The 18,743-nt window shown below is 46.2% G+C and overlaps 1 protein-coding gene across 3 annotated transcripts in view; it reads left to right on the forward strand.

The window, feature by feature from the left end:
- Positions 1 to 16,110, forward strand: part of traf7 (TNF receptor-associated factor 7) — a 17,700-nt gene extending 1,590 nt beyond the window's left edge. For 2 of the 3 annotated variants that reach the window (XM_017435717.3, XM_017435715.3), the window contains exons 2-22: positions 2,594 to 2,763; positions 2,861 to 2,918; positions 3,033 to 3,124; positions 3,221 to 3,337; positions 3,458 to 3,550; positions 5,243 to 5,276; positions 5,360 to 5,585; positions 5,684 to 5,818; positions 7,134 to 7,229; positions 7,338 to 7,459; positions 7,600 to 7,673; positions 7,796 to 7,844; positions 9,355 to 9,482; positions 9,614 to 9,696; positions 9,817 to 9,856; positions 9,957 to 10,073; positions 11,583 to 11,705; positions 12,699 to 12,818; positions 13,008 to 13,139; positions 13,279 to 13,398; positions 13,514 to 16,110. In XM_017435717.3, coding sequence (XP_017291206.1) covers positions 2,653 to 2,763; positions 2,861 to 2,918; positions 3,033 to 3,124; positions 3,221 to 3,337; positions 3,458 to 3,550; positions 5,243 to 5,276; positions 5,360 to 5,585; positions 5,684 to 5,818; positions 7,134 to 7,229; positions 7,338 to 7,459; positions 7,600 to 7,673; positions 7,796 to 7,844; positions 9,355 to 9,482; positions 9,614 to 9,696; positions 9,817 to 9,856; positions 9,957 to 10,073; positions 11,583 to 11,705; positions 12,699 to 12,818; positions 13,008 to 13,139; positions 13,279 to 13,398; positions 13,514 to 13,528 — 2,085 coding nt within the window. In that variant the 5' untranslated portion in view covers positions 2,594 to 2,652 and the 3' untranslated portion in view covers positions 13,529 to 16,110. Of the gene's footprint in view, positions 1 to 1,920; positions 2,055 to 2,593; positions 2,764 to 2,860; positions 2,919 to 3,032; positions 3,125 to 3,220; positions 3,338 to 3,457; positions 3,551 to 5,242; positions 5,277 to 5,359; positions 5,586 to 5,683; positions 5,819 to 7,133; positions 7,230 to 7,337; positions 7,460 to 7,599; positions 7,674 to 7,795; positions 7,845 to 9,354; positions 9,483 to 9,613; positions 9,697 to 9,816; positions 9,857 to 9,956; positions 10,074 to 11,582; positions 11,706 to 12,698; positions 12,819 to 13,007; positions 13,140 to 13,278; positions 13,399 to 13,513 lie in introns of those variants that run through there. The other variant, XM_017435716.3, reaches the window with a different exon arrangement.
- Positions 16,111 to 18,743: the final 2,633 nt, after the last annotated feature.

The following is an 18,743-nucleotide window of genomic DNA, read 5'->3' on the forward strand; positions in this document are numbered from 1 at the left end:
ATTTTCACCCGTTGCTTTGGTCTCGGTCACATGACAAATGCTCCTGAAAAATACACCAAAAGTAATCAATCCTGGGGTGGCTTACATTTATGTACCTGGCTACATATTTCTTAGCAGAATGACAACAACTAAATAAATGTGTGGAATAAAATTCTTCCAAGTTTGAAGTTTCACATTTGTTATTTTTAAGCAAAGACATGTCATACCAATAATCAATTACCTATTTTTAATTTTTGTTGTCATTCTGCTAAGAATGACAACAAGAATGACTGGGCTTTCTGCACCTCAGGAAGTTAAGACTTTGTGTGTACAGTATCAGTGTGTGTTCCTCTTATTCCCTCCCAGTGCTTTTGGACCAGCATTAGGATTGTTTAAACACAAACTAGTCCCTCCTTCGGTTCTGTCTGGCCTAATGGAAAGAAGAGCCCTTCTTGTTAAATCAACATGAACACTTAGTTTCCTGTAACAAGGGAGGGCACAGTTTTCTGCAGAAGTAACAATCTGAGTCCTCATGAAATCATCTGGCTAAGGATCAGCAGTGGATCAGCTTCACGTTGACGGTATTGATCAGTGTTTATGTTTGCAGACGTATCAAAAGGTAAAGAAAAAAGGGTCATGTGGGAACTTTACTGAGCATCTCTCTCTGTCTGAACTCTGAACTTCCTGTGTGTACTCTTGTCTTTTTCTGGAGCACTTCGATTAGCTCAGACCAAACAGGAACAGCACATTTCCGCGTTTGACCGAGGCAACAAGCTTGTGTGTTTTCTTCACAGCCCAGCCTCGTGTGATTTTACGAGAAATGTCGCAAACGTCGTTTTATTTTCCTATGTGGTTTCGGCTGCTGACAGCGGAGGCGGGGGGTGATCGTGTCGTCGAGACACGAACATCGAATGAACCACAAAACAACAAAACGCGTTCGTTTGCTGGGATGCGACGCTCTGATCTGAAGGTTGCTTGGAGGGATTGGCGTCACCGAGTTTTCCTCCAGGAGTGGTGAAGGTGGTGACTTTCTTGTGGCAGAGGAGTGTATGTTTTTAATCAGGTTCGTGATGTACGAGGGCTTTTCTTTTTAATAATCAGATGACCAATGTGTGGGTGTCATTTCACAACGATAAATTTAGTCTGTAAATTTATGGCATCTCCTATGACATTAATTTTGATCACAACAGCTACAGAGGACACAAGCTAGCTCGTTGGTGTTCATAAAAAGGATTTGCTTGACAGCGCTGACTGGAATGACCCGTAGAACTACGAGGAGGTCCAAGACACTTTGGTTAAGATCTATCAAAGCAAAGCTGAAGATTCACGATTCACACCAAGCTGGGAATGTGTTCCCGAGCCGCTTCTAAACAAGTTCAGATTCCGAGATCGGGTTCGGATATCTCAAAGAAGACCCAAACTGTCCCCCCACCCGTCTCAGGTGAGAGGAAACTGGTTCGGGTGTTCAGGAACCACCAAGGCTCAAGTCTGCAGGAACTGGAAAACCACTGGAACCCCAAACGTCTCCGTCCACGCTGAAGACAGTGTTCCATCGCCACAAGCTGAGAAGGTACCCACCCAGAAAATCAAAAAAACAAAAACCCCAGCGCCTTTGAGCTCAGCTGAATTCTGCAGCTGATCACACGGATGAGCGAGATGCTCCCGGAGAACAGTTTTCTGGTCGGACGAGACGAAGATCGAGCTGCCTGGACGAGAAGAACATTCAAAGGAGCGAAAGTCGGGCTTTCAAGCATAGAAACAGTGTAGAAACTGTCAAGCATGGTGGTGGTGGCATCATGCTGTGGGCTATGTTGTCTGGGGCGTCAACCCTTGGTAGGGTCTCCCCTGGCCTCAGGTGAAACCTCGATTGACAAACAATGTAAGCATCAGGGCACCTCACCCAGAAAAGGGAAACCGGAGCACCTTCCTGGGGGGTGGGGTGGGGGGCCTCAAGCCTTGGCTCCTGGGGCTCAACTTAGCCACCACCTGCGAGAAGCACCGTCAAGGCTGGACGCCATTCTGACGAGGGAGGGTCCCTGGCTGTGTCGATTCCCGGCGGCACAAAGCAGCTCCAGGTACGTGGAACGTCACCTCACCAGAAGAACCAACCAGTTCAAATGAACTCCACCAGTTCTGTCAAAACGGTTCAAATATCAGCCAGACTTCTACCCGGAGCTCGTTGACGGATACAGAAAGTGTGCGGCCAAGGAGCACCTCGCCAAGAGGCGGTTAACTAAATAAAGTGGGGTTTGTTTGTAGATTTAAGCTTGTCTGTGTCATTCTGACTCTGTGCGGATCAGAGAAAACCCATAATAAATTCTAACTTGTGCACCCAATTCTTGTTTTTAAAAAACAAACAAACAAATTGAAGTTGTAAAACCATTAAAAGCCTCAAATTCCGACTATAGTGACGCCCATGATGAGTGGCTGTAATGCGTCACGGTGCAATCAGAAGTTATTATTAGTTCCTTGAACTTTTACTGTAATTCCAACATAATTCTGAAATGTTTGTTGCAGTTTCTGATTTCCTTGTTAGCTTTAGTTTTGACTTGTAGTTACTGTATTGTCTAAAAATTAAAAACCCTCCCCTTTTCGTTCCTCCTGCCGTCCCCAGGCCTAGCAGTTCAGCCAGCTGCGGATGCTTCCCGTTCACGTGTCTGGAACATCTGGGTTATGAGCAGCAGTAAGACCCCTCGCTACAACCAGTTCAACGGAGGAGCAGCAGCCGCCACATCGTCCGTCCCCAGCTGTCCCTCCACGCCTCCAGCAGACTCCGGCAGCGGGGTAAGGACCGAGTTTGTTTTGTTTTTGTATTTAGGAAATCGAAGAGTAAAAGTTAATTGACTCGTCTGAGCTCCTGATTTGTTTCGATTCTCTGCAGGGCAGGATGGAGGCGTCGTTTGGCCCCACCTTCTCAGCAGTGGCTTCTGGATCTAAAGGTAACGCTGCTCTAATAATCCTCCTCTTTTTTTTTTCTTTTTCTTTCCTACATCTAAGACACTCCCTTCCTCCGGCCTTATCTCCTCTGAGTTGTGCTTTTGATACGTTTTCAGCCGAAGGGTCCAGTTCGTACAAACAGCACAGAAGGACCCCCTCCTCCTCGAGCACCCTGACCTACTCCCCCCGCGATGACGACGAAGGAATGGTAAACCCCTCTTTGGTTCTTCCCTCCCCAGTTTGCCTAAACCGGTCAGATACTCAGACCTTGCCGCTGACGTCAGAATTCTTGTCGCCCACTCAGCCTCCCATCGGGACTCCCCGGAGGTCTGATTCGGCCATCTCGGTCCGGTCTCTCCACTCGGAGTCCAACATGTCGCTGCGCTCCACTTTCTCCCTGCACGAGGAGGAGGAAGACACGGTACGTCCCCGCCCGGAAGCCTCAACACGAGCTTAGCAGATGCGTCTGTAGCCGCCGGAGTGAAACCAGAGCGCGGCTGGCAGAGTAACGCGTCGGGTTTGTGTTTGTGTTCGTGAGCAGGAGCCCCAAGTGTTCGCCGAGCAGCCCTCAGTGAAGCTCTGCTGCCAGCTGTGCTGCAACGTCTTCAAGGACCCCGTCATCACCACGTGTGGGGTGGGTTCGTTTTCCACAGCTTGTAAAGCCTCCAAGCGATGAAATGTTCTGTTTCTTTGTCAAATTAGCCTGCTCTCGCTTGAACTGCCACAACGTAGGAAGGTCTACATTACGACAGAAACCAGAAGCTTTAGGTTACTGGGGTCAGAGGAAAAAAAAAAAAAACTGGTTCAAACTAAAGATCAGCTCCTGCAACNTGTGGGACAAACTGGCTGCAGGAGCTTATTGAGACCGAAACAAAGACCAGACCACAATCTGATCCAGATTCAGTTTCAAACTTTAAAGAAATGATTCAGTTCTTTTCAAGTGGAGCTTCAGCTGAAAGTGTACAGGCAGTTAATATCCAACCTGCTGTAGATGGCTCTTTAAACGACTGCGGTTTGAAGAAAAGTTTGAAAACGACCGGCTTGACGAGCTAACGGCTAGTCAGACCAACGTGGATTGCTGCTGTCTCTAAAATTCATAGATCATCCAAACGCTATTTATTTATTTTGTAAAACCTAAACTTCACAGTTAGTTTCACTTTATGTGCTTATTTATAGAGAATCTGATGGTTATTTAGAGCCGTAGTTGTTCCCAGTGCAGCCTGGGATCTCTTCCTGCAGGAATATCATCGTGTTTCTGCCAGAAAAACTACAGAATGCAAAACCGATCAACAAATATTTTCCGCGCTACAGGGTGCACTGGATTATAAGACACGCTGTCAGTGAACGGTCCATTTTCGAACCTTTGTCATATATAAAGCGCACCGGACTATAAGGTGCATTGTAGCGCACCTCCCAGTTTTTGTAACTTCGTGCTCCATTAAAAAAGGACAGTTTCGCTGCTCTAGCGGAGCTGGTTCGCCTGTATCAGCATTTCTATGATCCCTCTATGAGAGATCACAAAGATAATCAAACGGTTCAAAACTCACGGAAGAATAAGCGTCAAGTATAAACGCCTCCACCGCTCGCTCAGGTCCGTGCACAGAGTCCTGCAAGACTATAACTGAGCCTTAATGCTGCGAGCGGTGCGGCTTTGTAGTTTACCAAACATCACGACTTCTTACATATATAAGGCACTCCGGATTATAAGGCGCACTGTCTTTTTTTGAGAAAACTGAAGGCTTTTAAGTGCGCCTTATAGTCCGGAAAATACGTTAAATATTTGAGTTGACTGAATGAACGGATACTTTATTTATCCCTGAGGAGATTCATTTGGCACCGCAGCAGACGTAAGATAAATGTCATAACACCATAACATTAAAGTAACATTTATATTTCACTTAAAGGTGAGCTGTTAACTAATAAAGATGAGAAATGAATAACATTAAAGCTGTCTTGATACAGCCGAACAAACCAAAAGCTCCAAACTGATGCTGTTTATAGAGCTATCTGCCACAGGTAAGATATTTATAGTTCATAACCTGTCATAACTGTCCCTTTTAATAGTTTGCCATTCAATTCAAAAATACTTTATTAATCCCAAAGGGAAATTAAATGTTGACGTAGCTCATTTAAATCAAGGAGTTATTATAGATGGTGATGGCTGTGGGCAGGAAAGATCTCCTCCGTTTTACAGCTAATCTGAAGAAGCCTTTGACTAAAGAGACTGTATCAGAATCTGAGCAGACTGTATCAAACATTTAAAAGCTTTAAAGTATAAACAGAAGTGGAAAAGTTGTAAATTTCTCCTGGTTTTCCTCCCCCGCAGCACACCTTCTGCAGACGCTGTGCCTTGACTTCAGGTGAGTCTTTGCCGCGGCCGGCCGGCGTCCCCGTCCCGCGGTGACAACAAGTTAAAGCTGCGTAATGTCCGTGCTCCTTGCAGATAAGTGCCCCGTGGACACCGCGAAGCTGACCGTCGTCGTGAACAACATCGCCGTGGCCGAGCAGATCGGCGAGCTGTTCATTCACTGTAAATACGGCTGCCGAGCCACGCCAAGCAGCGCGAGCGGGGCCGCCGCCGCCGTCACGACCTCTGTGGCAGGGAAGCCCGGGGCGTTCGAGGTGGACCCGCTGGGCTGCCCGTTCACCATCAAACTGTCCGCACGCAAGTACGGCCCAGAGAACCGGCTGCTTCACAGCATTTTGTTGGGTTTTTTTTGCTGCTGGTTTAATCAGGTTCCTCCTGACGTTTGTGTTTTTCGTGCAGAGAACACGAGGCGACGTGCGACTACCGGCCAGTACGGTGTCCCAACAACCCCTCCTGTCCCCCCCTGCTCACCATGAACCTGGAGACTCACCTGAAGGAATGCGAGCACATCAAGTGTCCTCACTCCAAATACGGGTCGGTCTTTTCTGTTTGTCAACAAGCAGATAAAAGGAGATGTGTATATTGCCAAAAGTATTCACTCACCCATCCAAATCATTGAATTCAGGTGTTTCGATCCCTTCTGTGGCCACAGGTGTATAAAATCAACCACCTGGTCATGCAGACTGATTCTACAACCATTAGTGAAAGAATGGGTCGCTCTCAGGAGCTCAGTGAATTCCAGCGTGGTACCATGATAGGATGCTACCTGTGCAGTAAGTCCAGTCGTGAAATTTCCTTCTAAATATTCCACAGTCAGCTGTTAGTGGGATTATAACAAAGAGGAAGTGATTGGAAACAAAGTGGTCGGCCACGTAAAACCACAGAGGGGCTCAGTGGGTTCTAAGGCTCGTAGAGCTCAGAGTTCACCAACGTTCTGCAGAGTCAACAGCTACAGACCTCCAGACTTCATGAGGCCTTCAGATCAGCTCAGGAACGGCTTAGAGAGCTTCATGGAATGGGTTTCCATGTCCGAGCAGCTGCATCCAAGCCTTCCATCACTAAGAACAAAGCGTCAGATGCAGTGGAGTAAAACACGCCGCCACTGGACTCTAGAGTTGTGAAGACGTGTCCTCTGGAGGGACGAATCATGCTTCTCTGTCTGGATGAGTCTGGGTTCGGCTGCTGCCAGGAGAACAATATTTGTCTGACTGCATGGAGCCAAGTGTAAAGCATGGTGGAGGGAGGATCATGGTGTGGGGTTGTTTTTCAGGAGTTTGGCTCAGCTATTTAGTTCCAGTGAAAGGAACTCGTAAAGCTTCAGCATACCAAGACATTTTGGACAATTTCATGCTCCCAACTTTGTGGGAACAGTTTGGGGACGGCCCCTTCCTGTTCCAACATGGCTGCCAGTGCACAAAGCAAGGTCCATAAAGACATGGATGAGGGAGTTTGGTGTGGAAGAACCTGACTGACCTGCTCAGAGTCCTGACCTCAACCTGACAGAACACCTTTGGGATGAATTAGAGCAGAGACTGAGAGACAGGCCTTCTGTCCAACATGTCTGACCTCACAGATCAGCTTCTGGAGGAATGGTCAAAAATCCCCATATACCCTCCTAAACCTGTGGAAAACCTTCCTAGAAGAGTTGAAGCTGTTAGAGCTGCAAAGGGTGATCCAACATCAGATTAGACCCTAAAGATTAAGAATGGGAGGTCACTGAAGTTCATAAGTGTCTGGAAAGAGGCGAGTGAATACTTTTGGTTATATAGTGTATTTACAAACATTCTGTTGATAGAAAATCTGCTGCTTCCAAAAATTCATTTAATAAAAACACTCTTCTTTCCAACAGCTGTACCTTCATAGGAAACCAGGACACGTATGAGACCCATCTGGAGGTCTGTAAGTTTGAAGGTCTGAAGGAGTTTCTGCAGCAGACCGACGACAGGTGGGCTACTAATCTGAATCTAAATAACTCAACAAAAAGAAATTTGTACATATATATATTTAGTAACTCTCCAGCCGTTGTTGAAGTGTGATCTGTGGTGGTGTTCAGGTTCCACGAGATGCAGCTGACTCTGGCTCAGAAGGACCAAGACATCGCTTTCCTGCGCTCCATGTTGGGCAAACTCTCTGAGAAGTTGGATCAGCTGGAGAAAAACCTGGAGCTCAAGTTTGGTGAGATAAGAAAATGATTTCGATTCATTTTGTTGTAAGAAAACCACATCGCTGCTTTCTTAGATACTAAGATGTTGATTTGTTATAAAGTATTTGTTTTTTCTTGCTGTAAAACGCCTGTTTGTGTATCTCCATGTTAGATATGCTGGATGAGAACCAGAGTAAACTCAGCGAGGACCTGATGGAGTTTCGGAGAGACGCCTCCATGCTTAATGTAAGCCGTCTACAAAAGCAATCATTTGAGTTTGATTTCAGGCAATAAATTTAAATGTCTGAGGCATGACAAATGAGGTAAAGATCTAAGATGTTGGACACTCATGGACTGTGTCTTTACAGGACGAGTTGTCCCATATCAACGCCAGACTCAACATGGGGATCCTGGGCTGTATGTACCTCTTTTTTCCTTTCGCCTTGTGTTATTTTTAACCTTTGCTCAGTCGAACTGGAGACACTCAGGCTTTAGTTTTGTTGCTATACAGTAAAATACCAGCGTCCGAGCACGCATCAACACGCACACGTGTGTAAATATGAAGCACAACCACACAATTTAAAGGGATAATCCAGCTCTGATAGTCATCAGTAGTTGGTGCTTCATCAGCCGCGGTACAACCGAACAACGTCCGTGTTGCACGCCGAGGCTGCTGAATCTATCAGACCGCCTGATCAGCGGGAATATTCAGATATGCTCCTGATAACGCTCGCTGCAGGTAGAGTCGGTGTCCACGCATACATTGAAGTCGTAATGCGGACGTTGTTCAGTGGAGAAAATGTCAACAAGCGAAACAAACGAGCTAACGTGGCGTTCTATCACACCAGACAGAACAAGCAAGGCCACCTGATTTTTCTAACCTCATCAAACGACATATTTTGATGCCCGTTCGATGCAACACAACTTGAGTTTTTTAACTCGACCTACTGGTTACCAATTTATTGATCCTCAGAGTGGGTCTAAATGAATCCAGCTCTCAAACAGGCAGCGGTAGAAAGTCCTGCCTTTAACTTCCTGGAGCTTCTGTTCTCACAGCGGGCTGAAGCTGAGGAATCGCTCCGATTGGCTGGAAATTTTCAGCTTATTCCGTCACAGTGGAAAGTGTCAGCTCCCGCTCAGCTCTTTGTCGACAACAATTATTAAATGTTTTATTTAATCTGAGCTGAGAAATGAATGGATGAATTAGCTCGATCACTGCCTGACTCAGTTAGCTACAGCGCCGCCGTGCGTCATTTATTTAACAGATTAAGGTCGGCTGTGAGGGTACAGGTGGCCTTGCTAACAGAACATCAGCATCGAAGTTGACTGGACTGTCCCTTTAAACCAGGGGTGGCCAACCCTGGTCCTGGAGGGCCACCATCCTGCAGGTTTTACTTGTTCCTCTGCTCCAACACCTGATTTGAATCAATGGGTGATTAACAGGCTTCTGCAGAACATGAGGAGGTGATTTAACCTCTGAATCAGGTGTGTTGGAGCAGAGAAACAAGTAAAACCTGCAGGATAGTGGCTCTCCAGGACCAGGGTTGGCCACCCCTGCTTTAAACTCTTCCATCAGTGTTTGAGAACAATGCAGACCAAGCTGAGCTGGATGAGCTGCAGCCTGCAGAACAAACTGAAGACAGTCCTTTACCAGGCGTTAAATGTCAGTGTGGACAAAATGGGAACAAACTGGGTCACTGAAATGGGCTTCAACATTGTTGTAAAGGGCACCGGGTATCTTTGTTCCTTTGCTACTTCAAACCACCCACACGGGTACAAAGAGGGCCACGGCAGGTGGGTAGGAAGACTGGAAGGCTTGAGTACAAAGTGACCAACGGGGCCTTTACTGACCTTTCACCTCTCGCTTCAGCCCGTCCCCCCCCACCCCACCCTCCTCTGACTCCCGACTCTATGTTTTTGCGCGCAGCTTACGACCCGCAGCAGATCTTCAAGTGTAAGGGCACATTCGTGGGCCACCAGGGTCCCGTCTGGTGTCTGTGCGTGTACTCCACCGGGGACCTGCTCTTCTCCGGCTCTTCTGACAAGACGATCAAGGTAGGACGACGACGGCGCTCGCCGAAAATAAACCTGCAGGGAAACAACGCAGTTATGACTCCTACATATATGTGAGTTATTACCATCTAATAAATCTGTGCGTGTGTTTTTTTTTCCCCCCCTGCGGTAAGGTCTGGGACACCTGCACGACCTACAAGTGCCAGAAAACCCTGGAGGGTCATGACGGCATCGTGCTGGCTCTGTGTATCCAGGGGTAACACGCCGCACACAAAAACACATGCTCTGTGCAGTGATTTATGTCAGCTGGGAGAGCTGGTCTCTCTCCCCCCCCACCACCCCTCAAACATGACGTTCTGTGTTATTGTCTCCATAGCAACAAGCTCTACAGCGGCTCGGCGGATTGCACCATCATCGTAAGTCGCCCTTCGTCTTCGTTTCTACATGAGTTCAGTTTCAGGTTTGATCTGTTTGCGCAAACTGAAGACGTGTGGCGTTGGTGCTTCTCCCGCACAGGTGTGGGACATCCAGACCCTGCAGAAGGTCAACACCATCCGCGCCCACGATAACCCCGTGTGCACGCTGGTCTCCTCCCACAACATGCTGTTCAGCGGCTCGCTGAAGGCCATTAAGGTAGAGTTGGGCTGGAAGGAGTCTTTATCCCCTCAGAGGCAGAGCTTAGCAGGACACATGCTGGCGTCCGGATTGTTTGAATTTATGTGCTGAGGTCAGAGCTCTTACTCGGGGACTTTCCTTTCTTATCAAGCCCTTCACTCCCTCCTCCTCCTCCTCATGACATCATTAACTCCAGCTCGGATTTATACGCAGCATGTTTTCCCTCTCGTATGTAATTGCCAACAGATTTGCTTTTTTCTTACAGCGTCTGGGCTCTCATTTGTAAACTTGCATACGTCACTTTCCACTCACAGTTTGGGATCTATAAAACAAACCTGACGGGAAAAAGTGCAACTCTGAGCCATGCGTAACATATATGCTTGTTTTGGAGATGGGGGGGGGGGGAACTGGGTAATGAAGCTACACTTCATCCTGATTCCTCAGATATTTAATTTCACTCCATAATCAAACTTTAATCTTACATCGACTTTATCATAAGCTTTCAGAACTGCTTCTGCCGGTGAGCTATAAGTTTTCTCCCCGTCACATTCCTCTCCCTGGATGATCACCAGGGTGATGTGTACCCCAGATTAACACTTGAGGGGACGGTGGCTCCCCCCTCAGGCGCTGCCTTCTAACCTCCTCTCCAAACCCTCAGAGCGCAGAAGGGGCGTGCCCGATCAGTTTTTGGCAAACCATCGCTTTTCAGCACGACACCGGCCATCCGTCTTTCAAAAGGTGTCAGTTCAGGTACGCCTTTACCCCCACCTGTAGCTGGCCAGTTAGTCGCTTTTTTGCCTTCACCTCGTCCATAGTCCTCTATGTCCCAACCACCGAATTACCAGTGATGACAACGCTTCCTTTTATTTGTAACGCCACAACTGCGGCTGTTCTCCATCTCATTGGCCAACATATCAATTTCTGCCTCTGTGAAATTTAGTTTCTTCGCTCTTTTCTCCGCGGTTGCCATTGGTGACCATGAAACAACGTCCACCTTCACATCCATGAGGTGGATTTGCGTCGACCGTTTGTGGTTGAATGTGGGCGTGTGCAGGGCAGAACCTGAGGCGGGACCTTTTAGGTACAGGTGGGATTTATAAAGGGAAGTCGAATGCTGGGGTGCCTACGCACGCTTTTATAAATCTGGATTTGTTTTGGCACCTTTTGGGCGAAAAACGAGACCCCTGATCCTTCTCTCGGTGTACAGACCATATGTTACAGTCCTCAGTACCTCGGATCAGATTCCTGGCACTCGCCCAGCTGTGCCTCTGATTGGCTACTTGGGCTCAACTTTAAACCAATCGTCGTTCCTTATGAGTCACGCGTCACCTGATCCCCTGAATCGGACCCAACCAGAAGCAGCGTTGAGCGAATCAGGACTTACCCAATATCCTGAGTGGCGGCAGGTTCATGAGAAATGGCTAAGGACGACAAAACTAGAAGTTCTTGTACAAAGTTCTAGATGGGGACCACAGAACCCGATAGGCAGAGGTGTTGTGAGTGAACCTTGTGTCCGTGTCTGCGTAGGTGTGGGACATCGTGGGCACGGAGCTGAAGCTGAAGAAGGAGCTGACCGGTCTGAACCACTGGGTCCGAGCTCTGGTGGCCTCCCAGAACCACCTGTACAGCGGCTCCTATCAGACCATCAAGGTATGTGGAGAAACCGGAGCAAAGGGGGACGAGAGGGTTATTGAGGACATTTTGGGGGCGGCGGGTTGAAGGCCCAGGTTTTGTTTGTAACAAGATGAGTGGAGCTAAACTTGTTGATGGATGTGGAGAACATTTAGAAACTGTCAGCAGCCCGTTTCTTAGCTGAAACTTCATTTGTTGCTCCGCTACGGTTTTGTCGCAGAGTTGCAGCAGAAGGGCAGCTCGCTGCCGCTCTTCTGAGCCAGTGACAGATCTGAGGCGGCCGCAGTTTTATTTTTGCACATAAAAATGAGAAAACGTCGGAGAAAGAACAAGGAACCGCTAAAGAGACAAGAAAAACGAACCAAATCTCCCGATGCTTCACCTAAATGAGGAAATCTGAACCTGTTTTTATGTTGTTAGAAAGTCAATATGTGTCTATGAGCATCAGCGGCTCCTCTCTGTGTGTGTGGGAATAAATAGGAGGTAGTTGGTCACTAATTATCTTCTCAGGGACTGTCTGTAGAGACAAAGAGCAGGAAGAGAGAAAGAACTGTTTAGGAGAGATAAAATAAACATTGCTGCTGCTTTTTTTTCACACATTGTAGCTGGTCTCAGATAAACATCTAAAAAGAGTCACAGAAATAACTCTGTGTCTGTAATTAGTTAAAATTATTCCTGCAGCCAAGAAGCTGCTAATAGTCTGTTTGACTCCTTTTAAAAGTGCTTATTTTCCTACATGATGAGCTTTCCTTGTTGGTTTTGGAAGATTTAATATTTATTAGCATTTTCCTTCAAAAGGAAACAGAAGTGGGGGATTTCTACAGTTTCTCTGTTAGTTTATAACATTTCTTCACAGCTGATGGAGAACAGGTTATCAGCGCCGTATTGGTTGGTCGGCTCGTCAGCCCCGCGCCGTTACCGCGGCGGCGGAGTTCGGTGCCGCCCGCTCCTCGTTAAGCTCAACGCCCTCTCTCTGTCTCCTCCTCCTCCTCCTCGTTTTGCCCTCTTCAGATTTGGGACATCCGCTCCCTGGAGTGCGTGCACGTCCTGCAGACCAGCGGCGGCAGCGTCTACTCCATCGCTGTCACCAACCACCACATCGTCTGCGGCACCTATGAGAACCTCATCCATGTGAGATGAACACGCAGAGGCTCCCGTCTCTGTACACACACACACACACACAAAGACAGCCTAACTTCAGATTGCATTGGACAATGACGTTCCCCTTTTCCTTTTATTCGACTAATCTGTTGTTCAAGTCTTCCAGTTTGTGACCCAGTAAAAAGGTTCTGGTGCTGATGGGCTCCGTGTTCTCCTCAGGTGTGGGATATTGAGTCTAAAGAACAAGTGCGGACCTTGACGGGTCACGTGGGAACGGTCTACGCTCTGGCTGTCATCTCGACCCCGGACCAGACTAAAGTCTTCAGCGCCTCCTACGACCGCTCTCTCCGGGTGAGAACACACCTGTCTGTTTGTGTGTGTGTGTGTGTGTGTGTACGCGTGCTGAAAGGCAGAGCGTGATTCAGTCTTGAGCAACAAACCAACTGAAGTCTTTTGAAATAATAAACGTCTCTGCCTGCTTGTGTCTCAGGTTTGGAGCATGGACAACATGATCTGTACCCAGACGCTGCTGAGACACCAGGGCAGTGTAACGGCGCTGGCCGTCTCCAGGGGGCGCCTCTTCTCCGGCGCCGTGGACAGCACCGTCAAGGTAAAGCAAGTCACCCGTTTCCCCCCCCGTCCATCCGTATCCTCCATTATCCTTTATTTAACTCGTCCTTCTGCATCGTATTAGAGCTGAGCTTTATTTTCTGTCTCTTTTTCAGGTGTGGACGTGCTAAACAAACGTCTGCAGGCGTCCGGCTGACTTTATATCTCCAGTGACTTTTCCACAGGATTTCTGCGTCCACTCCCATTTTCTCTGATTGTGACTCGCTCACCTCCCGGCGGCCTCATCACCAGTGCTTTTCGAGACACCGCAGGGCGTTGGTGTAGACGCTCAGCTGTCTTAAACGTGCTGATCCTAACGGCTGCTTTATGCTCCATAAGAAGTCAGTTTGCGATCACGTGGTTGTTTTTTTTTGTTTTGTTTTGTTTTTTTTAAACACTCCGCGCAGAACTCCTGGGAACCTCCTCCTTCCCCCCGCAGCGCCGGGGGTAAGGAGGCCATTTCTTCCCTCCCGTGCTCAGTAACTGTCACATCTCCTTCCTCAAGCTCTTCATCTTTTTAAGTTCACAGGTTTCTAAGTTCAGCTGCTTCTCAGAGGAGCAGGAGAAGCAAACAGACTCCATCAAAGCTCAAAACAACTTCTGACCAATCACACGCCACTTGGCTCAAACCCCTGTGAGAAACACTTTGCTCCAGTCCTTGTGTCGAGAAGTGGCGGACAAAGCCGCGACAAGTAAATGACACGGTTTTCGTCACAAGATCACGTGAACGAGAGCCGACTTCGTGACTTCTCATGGAGGATGGAAAGGCCTTAGGAGGTTTTTGTGGGGGGTTTTTTAAAGAAAAAGGTGACTGGACTTCTTTTCTTGTCGTCCGAAGAGGTTTCGCTTCTCATCCGAGGAGCTTTCGCAATTCAAACCAAAAAAACAAACAAACCCCAAAACAAACTAGGTTTCAAACTGCACTCACATGCAAATCACTCTCCCTCCCCTTCCTGCCCAGGGGGCTGTTTGTACCCGTTCACACTACAGACGAACAGAGATCTTCACATATTCAAAGAGCTCTGTATAATACCAGGCTTCCTCACGGTGTTGAACAGGATAAGTATCTCTATCTCAGGATAAAAAGCAAACACTTGTTCCGTACAGCGAAATACTGGAAACGTGGATCGTTCTGTCGGACAGCAGGGTCAGCTGTTAATCTTTTAGCTCCACATACGAAAGCCTTAAAGAAAAAGAAGTTAGTGTTCTACGTTAAAGTGATCAAATTAAGTTAGAGCCTTGGAAGCTGAAATAAAACGGCAGCGTTTAGGTGGTTTGTCCTCACAGGATGCATTGAAAAGCCACAGAAACAGGAAAAAAAAGTAATAATTCTACAAACATGTTACATTTACAGATGTTTTGACCTCGAGAAGTGGCTCAAAAATTGATAAAAAGTGGAATTTTACAATGAGAATGTGTATTTAAAGAAATAACTTGCTTATTGTTTTGATATAAGACTTTTTTTGTTGTTTTGTTTTCTGTCCGTATTTTGGGATGAAATACTGCTAACATCACCACGAGGTTATCCCTAACTTGAACTTCGCCTCATGTCGGGTCAGGTGAACAAAGACCCTAACAACCCTCGGGAAGGAGAGGGATTTGCATGTGGGTTTCAGTTTACTGCGGTGTAAAAAGCTTGGAACAGTGAGAGGTGAAACGTCTTCAACAGGAGGGGTTCAGTCGCCTTTAACTAAATAAATAAAAGCGCTCCAGGACACGCTGCCTTACAGTTTCATCTACCCGGACACCCGCCTGCCTCGGACAGAAGCTCTGCAGTCCGACAGCTCCACTAAACCCTGCTCTGAACGGCAGAGAACTGCTTTCACTCCACTTTCACTCCAGACGTGTCGGATATTTTCCCGTGTCTTTTAAAGAACTCCTGATTTCGCTGTAGACTCGAGGCCTAAACGCGGCGTCGGACCAATCCCGGCTCTTTTGAAGCTTTCGGCTTGTCGCGCCGGCGTGCACCAAGGACCAGAACTCGGCCCGGGCTCTTTTCCGAACTCTGGATATGCTGAGGTCGTTTTTTTTTTTTGGTCCAAAAGCGGCCTTTATAAAAATGCAGTAATAAGCGAAGCCTTTAAGATCTATAGATTCTTTTTTTATATATATATATATATATATATACCCGTGCCATGATGGGACTGTATTCAACGGTTGTACAGACGTGTAAAATAAAACGGGCCCGCAGAAAAGCTCTCGGCGACCAGCCGGGCAATGAGAGGAGGAAGCTGGTCTGCGTGCATGCACAAGCCTGTTAAGGTGCAAAGATTGTGTTTCAACGAGTGCCATATATTTGAAGAAAAGCAAGAATCAAGTTTTTAATTGTTTTTTTTGTTTTTTTTTATTCCTTTCTTGTCTCTTTCCTTCCTCTCGGCCAATCAGTGAACAGAGCTGAACCACTCCGTTGTGCGCAACTAACCGGAAAAGCCTCCAGAGGAAGAACCGTCGAGGTTGAAACAGAACTTTGGGTAGAAAACAAACCTATAAGCCGTGGAGGATATTTGAGATCATGTGTATTCAGCTGAGAAGCTTTGGCTAAATTAGCTTTCAGCAGTTTTTACGTCCAGCTCATTTCTTTTCAGCTTTGATAAAGAAGACGGAGGAACGAGAGACACAAGGGAGACAAACTGTCTTCACTCATCACAGTTTCAGTGATTTCTTGTAATCGTTTAAGGTTAAGTTGATCAATAAAACTATTGTACACCTTAAAGGATGTGGACTGATACATTTGATCACATCTATATGAATAGATATTCAACCATAATGGTTCCTTTTATCTTGAATTTAGACAAATTTAAAAAAGGATGTTTATCGGAAGTCACTACCAGCTCAAAAGCAAATAAAACAAGTGAACAGATCTGATTTTAGTTTCTCATCTCCACCCATAAATTCAAATCATGCAGCATTTATTAGATCTGGAAGCCCTGATAAAAGGTACACTTGACTTAAAGCTGAACTGAAATCAGATCTACAAAAACTGACATTTCATGTCTGTTATTTAGTCAAATACAGCCACACAACATTGCAGGGACGTGTTTTTTGACCTAAAAGTTAAACAAACAGATTTTAGCGTTTAAGTCAATCATTTCTGAAATGGGTGAATTGTGGGGCGGAGTTCGTGACGAGCCGGCCAAGAACGCCGCTACTGTCCAGTTGTTTACTAGTGGAAATGGAAGAAGAAGCCCTTTTTGAACACGAAGAAATGCCAGAAGATGTTGCAGGAGTAATGAATATACAACCAGTATGAACCTGAACCAACGGTTGGATCTCCAGAGTCAGATGAAAACGCTTCAGATTTGGATTCTGATGATCACAAGAACCGTCATGGCCAACAAAACAACTCGCATAACGATCGAGTTGGGAATGTGGAACTTTGAGAACCGACTGTCCCCATGACGTCAGCACACAACACTGCAAAAAAGATGGCAGAAGAGAGCTAACGATGCTAACTTGTAAATGGCGTGACGGCACTTCAGAGTAGAGTTTATGAACTCTCACACCAGAGTAAACTAATCAATAGCAGTTTCAGTCTATGACATTTGTTTAATCACACATAGATAGTTTATATTTTTTTTTCACAAACTGATCTCAGGCTGTCGGCCTGTAAGCAGCTCAGACCTTTTAATGACAGCGAGCGTTCATGTCACGTTTAAAGTAAAAGTTCCTGTTTCTCCTCTCCTTCTCTGTGGCGACGTCCTCTCCATTTGCCTTTCTTTTAAAATTTAAAAATAGTTTGGACTGCTGCTGGCAAAAAGTTTGGTTTATTGGTGTGAAGTCAGTCCACTGCAGTAACGAGGGTCGGAGCGGTGCTCCTCTTTATAGTGGTCTGAACCCAAGTTCTGATAGTAATTCCCACATCAGTGTTTATGGATCCAAATCTGAGGAAGGTTTTGATCTTTCTTGGCCGGCCGAGGCACAGCGCTTGTCATGAGCCCAGGATGGAACTCTGCCCCACAAATCACCCACTTCAGAAATTATTGGCTCAAATGCTAAAAACTGTTTATTTAACTTTTAGGTCAGAAAAACTGGTCTCTGCAATTTTGTTTGGATGTGTTTGACTAAAGAACATTCATGAAATATCAGTTTTTGGAGATTTGATTTCAGTTCAAAAATATATATATATTTTTTCTGTTTAGTTTGACGAGCTAACGGCTAGTCAGAGCGGCGCCAAAAACAAAACCAATTCTGTCTCCAAAAAGTCACCACACGGTTCACTTTTATAAACTTACATCGCCATCAGTTTTGTATCGCACAAATTACACCGATTTTTGTGGTTATTTATGAGCACGAATAGTGACAGCAGCAGCTAGCTGTAGCACTCAGAAGACAGCCCGGGGCACTTAAAGCAGAAAATATAAGATTTCTACCAAAAAAACAGGTTTTTGTGAAACTAACAAAAATGAAGCGGTATTAATTTTTGATGGCTAAATTCTTTTTAAGGGGATAAAAACCTGCTTTGGAAGCGGATTCTCGGACCGTATTAACGACCTCAAAATAGCTATGGCAGGCAGATCTGCCCCCGCGACCCGACCCCGGATAAGCGGAAGACAATGGATGGATGGGTGGAGGCAGATCTGCTTCGAAAGTTCATTTTATGGTCTTAAAACAACTCCAGTTTTTGTTTTATAAACCTTTTTTCTGCTGTCCCGTTTTCACTATATGGTTATTTTGGCAAAAAGCAATGAAACTCTTACAGGAAATGCTACAGCTCGCTACTGCTGCCACTGTTTGTTCCTGCAAATAACCATAGAAGTTAATAAAAATAACCACGTCATGCCAAAGTGACTGTGATGTAAAGATAAAAGTTTGGAGACCGAAGACAACAATCCATTTCGGTATTGGCCGCGTTCAAACAAAGTTTGTTAGCTTGTTAAGAATTATACTGAGGCTGTTTAAAGAACTATCTACAACAGGTAAGATGTTAATTGTTCACAACGTTTCCACGGCACCCCACTACTAAAGACAAAAACTGCTGCTTTCAGTAAAAGGAGTTTTTACCAGTACTTTATTGTTTTACATTCCAACTGGAAAATCTGTGGGGGTTTTTGTGCTGTTTAATATTTTTTCCTCAGTTTCAAGTTCAAATTTGGGGCCAGACATTTTAGAAAGGTGGCAGAAATTTGCATCTTCTTAGACTAAATGCGTCACCCTATTACTGCACCAGGTACAACGTGACTTTTGGACTCGAGTGAAGTGGCAGTCGGGGACGAGGTAACACAAGCACTAAGAAAACTTACTAATTTGCAGCCTGATGTGGTTCTCTAGGCTACCGGAAGAAAACAAATGTTGTTGTGAAATAGCTATTAGAAAGCCTGAAAGAGCTACAGTCTCCTATTTTTGTAA

Source organism: Kryptolebias marmoratus, linkage group LG12 (genome assembly GCF_001649575.2).
Source record: "Kryptolebias marmoratus isolate JLee-2015 linkage group LG12, ASM164957v2, whole genome shotgun sequence".
NCBI classification, from domain to species: domain Eukaryota; kingdom Metazoa; phylum Chordata; class Actinopteri; order Cyprinodontiformes; family Rivulidae; genus Kryptolebias; species Kryptolebias marmoratus.